This window comes from Perca flavescens, chromosome 9, assembly GCF_004354835.1.
Source record: "Perca flavescens isolate YP-PL-M2 chromosome 9, PFLA_1.0, whole genome shotgun sequence".
Classification (NCBI taxonomy): Eukaryota; Metazoa; Chordata; class Actinopteri; order Perciformes; family Percidae; genus Perca; species Perca flavescens.
In genome coordinates this window covers 7,877,103-7,882,533 of record NC_041339.1, presented here as the reverse complement: position 1 = coordinate 7,882,533, position 5,431 = coordinate 7,877,103, and the positions used below count along the sequence as shown (strand labels likewise).

General features: G+C 42.0%; 1 protein-coding gene across 3 annotated transcripts in view; it reads left to right on the top strand.

The window, feature by feature from the left end:
- Positions 1–562: 562 nt before the first annotated feature.
- The window catches only part of naaladl2 (N-acetylated alpha-linked acidic dipeptidase like 2), a 253,431-nt gene continuing 248,562 nt past the window's right edge, over positions 563–5,431 (top strand). Inside the window, exons 1-4 of one of the 3 annotated variants that reach the window (XM_028586731.1) lie at positions 643–669; positions 767–829; positions 3,208–3,395; positions 4,385–4,513. In XM_028586731.1, coding sequence (XP_028442532.1) covers positions 3,270–3,395; positions 4,385–4,513 — 255 coding nt within the window. In that variant the 5' untranslated portion in view covers positions 643–669; positions 767–829; positions 3,208–3,269. Of the gene's footprint in view, positions 691–766; positions 830–3,207; positions 3,396–4,384; positions 4,514–5,431 lie in introns of all 3 variants that reach the window. The other 2 variants (XM_028586730.1, XM_028586732.1) reach the window with 2 other exon arrangements.

Below are 5,431 nucleotides of genomic sequence, written 5' to 3'. Positions count from 1 at the left end.
TGCAATACGAAATACAATACCGTAGTCTATCAATAGGAAGGGCGGTGGTTCAATCCCTAGCCCTGCAGTCCAATGTTGATGTTTCCTTGGGAACTGAACCCCAAATGTGCATGAATGTATATCTTATGTACCTTGTATGGCAACCTCAGCCACCAGTGTATGAATGTGTGTGTGAATGGTGAATGGTGCCTGCCCTGTGTAACTGCACACTTTGAGTAGTCATTAAGACTAGAAATGCGCTATATAAATGCAGTCCATTTAAATGTATCGAGGACAGTTTTATTCTATGTGCCTTACCATGATACCATGAGTAAACCAGGATCACATACACCTTACACATCTTATTGAATTCACATTTTAATTTAGCATCGGAATCCATTCTTAATGCATGAAGGAAAAGTAATGAATGATGATGAATTTAGAATATTATTGAAATAATGTACTTGGTGAAGACAAATTGCCTCAATCCATTTCACTAGTGAATGTTCCCCAACATTCACAGTTTTTGTTGGTGTTGGTGCAGATAATTTGCCAATTAGTGATAGTGAAAACAGGTGTGCATCATAAGGTGGTCTAATCAGTTTGTGACTGGGCACTAAAAAGTTGTGTGAAGATGGGTAAGACTGTTCTGCAGTATATGATATTTTGTTGAAGTTGTTGCACTCATGGGTGTGTGAGCATATACAGTAGGTAAATTGTGACTGTGAGCAGTTAACAGGGGAATCTTAATTCAATATTTTTTTCTTATTGTGTATTTTTTTTAAAGTGGTCTAGCTCACTCTATGGTGACCGAGCAGGTGGTAGCTTCCAGAGAGATAAGGCTGAGAAGGTAAAGTCCTCCTATAGTTGTAGGAGAGTACGTAGTGTGAGGCTGTAGGTTTTGTTAGGGTTTAAACCCCGAATGGGTAGATCCCTATTGTTTTTGCTGTAGTTTGTCTCAAATCGCCGTGAGCTGGCATGAGGCAGAAACACAAAACTTGGCCCAATGACTGGAAGTGATGTGCATTAGGTTCCCAAGAAATATAAGCTCAATCGGCCACATGTTGGCGCTGTAATTAACGATAAAAAGCGTTTTTGAAAGGCAACGCCACTCACATCGTAAGTCCGAATGACTTGAAATTTCTTACACATATGCAATGATTCTGATTCTGATTCTGATGTGCTCTAAAAGAAAGCCTCTTGGACCATTAGGGTTTTTAGATATAACCTGATCCCCATTTGTTTCATATCAAAATGTTCAGAACAAACTCAGATTTCTGTACAAAATTGTTCCAGAGCAATGTATAAAGAGATAAGTTCAGAATCAGAAAAGCTTTATTGCCAAGTACGTTTTTTACACATACAAGGAATTTGTTTTGGTGTTGTAGGTACATCACACATTCTCTCTTGAACAAATAGCTTAAACAGGACAAACAAAATAGATATATATATATATATATATATATATATATATATATACACACACACACACACACACACACACACACACACACACACACACACACACAGACAGAATGTATTAAAAATAAGAGTAAAAATTAAGATAAAAAGAGCAGAACAGCAGATTAAGTACAGTGCCATGTAGAGCCAGAGGTGGGTGTGGAGAGAGTCAGGGTGGGTTCTGGTCCTTGTTAATAAGGCTAGTGGCGGAGGGGAAAAAACTGTCCTTGTGACGTGAGGTTTTGGTCCCGATGGACCTCAGCCTCCTGTGTGGCTCAAAGAGTTTGTGCCCGCGTTGGGAGGGGTAGGCCACAATCTTTCCAGCACGCTTCAGATTCCTGGTGGCGTAAAGGTCCTGGAGCGGTGGCAGATTGCAGCCAATCACCTTCTCAGCTGAATGAATGACACGCTGCAGTCTGCCCTTGTCCTTGGCTGTGCTAGCAGCGTACCAGATGGTGATGGTGAGGACGTGAGGATGGACTCGATGATGGCTGTGTAGAAGTGCACCATCATTGTCTTTGGCAGGTTGAATTTCTTCAGCTGCTGCAGGAAGTACATCCTCTGTTGTGCTTTCTTGACGAGGGAGCTGATGTTCAGCTCCCACTTGAGGTCCTGGGAGATGATAGTTCCCAGGAAGCGAAAAGACTCCACAATTGACATTGTGGAGTCACATAGGGTGATGGGGGCAGGTGGGGCTGAAATCTTCCTGAAGTCCACAACCATCTCCACTGTCTTTAGAGCGTTGAGCTCCAGGTTGTTCTGCTTGCACCAGGTCACCAGGTGGTCAGCCTCCCACCTGTAGGCGGACTCGTCACTATCAGAGAAGAGTCCGATGAGGGAGGTGTCGTCCGCGAACTTCAGAAGCTTGACGCACTGGTGACTGGAGGTGCAACTGTTGGTGTACAGGGAGAAGAGCACAGGAGAAAGAACACCGCCCTGAGGTGATCCGGTGCTGATGGTCTGTGAGTCGGAGAGGTCTTTCCCCAGCTTCACATGCTGCTTCCTGTCAGACAGGAAGTCAGTGATCCACCTACTGAACAGTCTGTTGTCCTGAGTCGTCACTGAGGTGCGTGGGGAGGTGGAGGGGGGGACCTTTAAGGTGGGGGAGGTGGAGGTGATGAACTATAGCTGGAGCTGTTGGGAAATAAGTCCTCTGGTGTTGTTCCCCTGATGTTCAAGAGCTCTTCTCTGGAGAAAGAGATCCGGGTACCATCGCAAAAAACTAAGTTGAAACACAAAACAGGCGCCATCTTAGATCTTGGCCCTAAAGCAAAAATATTTCTCCAATCTCTTGTGAAAACTAACCTACACTCAATTGTTTTGGTGCTTGAAGTTTACAGTAGTCTTGGGTTCACAAAAGTAGCGTAATATGTGAATAAAATGGTAAATAAATGTCTAAAATGAAATTTTTTAATATCGCTTTGAGTCTTGAGTCTTGTCAAACATTGCTTTGGTTCGCCGGTGTGCCTTTAGTCCTCAGAGGGTTAAAGTGTTCCACACAACATCCCCTGTACTTTTCATGGGATGGCAGCTCTATATCTAGATCTGCTTCGACTAAAACTGCAAACTAGAACCCTCATGACTGCTCAGCAATACCAGCTTGTTATGCTTGTAACTGTAGGTTTTGATGTATTAAATGTGGACATAAGTGGCCTATATATACACATATATTATACATATGATACAGAAGCAATACAATTACCTACAACCAAAGAAATAAATGTATAAATGAATCTTCCCTTTTCTTCACTTTTTATCTTTTTGCAGATCGCTATGTGCTGGTTGGCAGTCGTCACGACAGCGACCAGGGAGGCGGGGCTTCAGCCATCATGAATCAGCTCATCGCGGCGCTGACAGAGCAGACCAAACGAGGATGGGTGCCAGACCGTACCACTGTGTTTTGCTCATGGGGAGGCTCAGCCCCGGGGAACATCGGGTCCTATGAGTGGGGAAAGGTCAGCAAGCACTAGAACATCTGTTTTATTAAATGTCAGCGTAGGAGTCAAAGGTTGTGGCTATATAAGGATCACCATACACAGAGAAACCTTTTCATTTGTTCAGAGAAAAAAACGTTCTTCTTTCTCCGGCATATGCTACTCCTGGATCTTTTCAGAAGTTAGTCAGCTAGCAGCCAAATACTAAACATGTTTCCCCGGCTATAGCGCCTCGGTGATCCCTCCCCGATGCTTTTTCCTAATTAAGTAATTGAAACTGTCTTTTCTACCTTCACGTCTCTTCTTCTGAGTTTGGGTCCTGAATTTTTTTAAACTATGACAAAGATAATAGTTGGGTCGATGCTGCAGCTTGTACTGAGACGTGAATACTGGCTTGATGAATATCGACTGAACTTTGTATGTAATTGTTTAAATGTAAGTGGAAATAGCCACAACTAACAATTAACAAAAAGAAAGCCAATCAAAACAGTGGGTGTTCCTTCTCTGTTCTCCCAAGATAGGACTGCTGCCACAAAAAAAGAACAACTATTTAATGAATAGTTCTTATTCCCACATTACTCAGTTACAGTTTTGTCTGACTATGACTTTATATAATTAGAATAAAAACATGTGGCTCACAAAAAAAAAAAAATTGGATTGGATTCTTATGTATACTTCATAAAACTGTCAAATTAGATTAAAATGGAGGTTTTAATCTGATTACTACATTAAAAGATGAAGTTTAAATTACATTACAAGCAACAGCAGAAGACAAGAAACGACTGCCAAGGACAATAACGTAATCCTAAGTACGGGAAAGGACTCTTTCTGTGGACTTAAGATAATGATAATGATGATAATGCGACAAGTGTGATGACAAGAATTGTACTGTTATAAATATCATTGGGAGTGTAATGATGATAACCTCTCTCTCTCTCTGTGTGTGTGTGTGTGTGTGTGTGTGTGTGTGTGTGTGTGTGTGTGTGTGTGTGTGTGTGTGTTCCCTTTAGGATAACAGTGTTGTCCTGCAGAGCAGTGCAGTGGCCTATGTCAGTCTGAACTATCCAGTTAGAGGGACCGAGACACTACGAGCTACAGCTTCTCCAACCCTTCTGCAACTCACTTCAGATATACAGAGAGTAAGTAATACTACTTCTGCTATCTGACAACACTAATATGACTGCTAGCATCACTACAACTCACCACGGATGTACAGTAGCTGTGTTTGAAACTGTTCCCTATCAAGGAAATACTGCACTGTATAATGTGTTCACCATTTTGTAGTGGTGTTCGAATTCTTCGTGGTTAATTTCATTCACTATATAGTCCACAATGCACAGCTAATTTGAGTGTACATACGATGTACCCTACGTTTTACTCCCGTATATCACAACGCGGTTGTGTTTTCCCGGAAGAGAAGAAAAAGCAGAAGCATCGTGAAAACTGAAAAGGAAAAATGGAGCGGACTTTCGTTTCGAAACAGTGGAAATGTAACATACAACATATATACAACCTTTTACTGTTCTCCTGAGTGCTCGCTTTGTTTCAGGACCGTATTAGAAGTATGTTTGTTTTAGTTTGTTTACGTGATGCGGGGCACGCCCGCTTCCGCCACACAAATAATCAGCACATTACTGACGCGACAATATTTTCAGTGAGTGTCCGAAATCTTGTTTCGTCGTTCCCTATACAGTTCACTATTTAATTAACACTATGAATGAGGGAACGGTTTCAAACACAGCTAGTGCATCAAGCAATGTGACTGCTACTGCAACTACAAATAGTACTAATACTGCTGCAAACTTCTTTAGTACTCCTACTACTACTACTACTACTGCAGCACATCTTAGATATTGAGGGTAATCTGCAACAACACATTCTCACTCCCATCGCGTCAAAAAGTGATTCTTGGTCAGGTGCCTTTGGCATTTATTATTGACTCAAAAAGTCTCCTTTAGCATCGTATTTAGACAGGCTTGGAGTTTTGGCGTCACTTTTTGACGCTCTCGGGACTCGCATCTAGGCTTTTGGCGTCACTTTTTGCTGCTCTGGGTCGA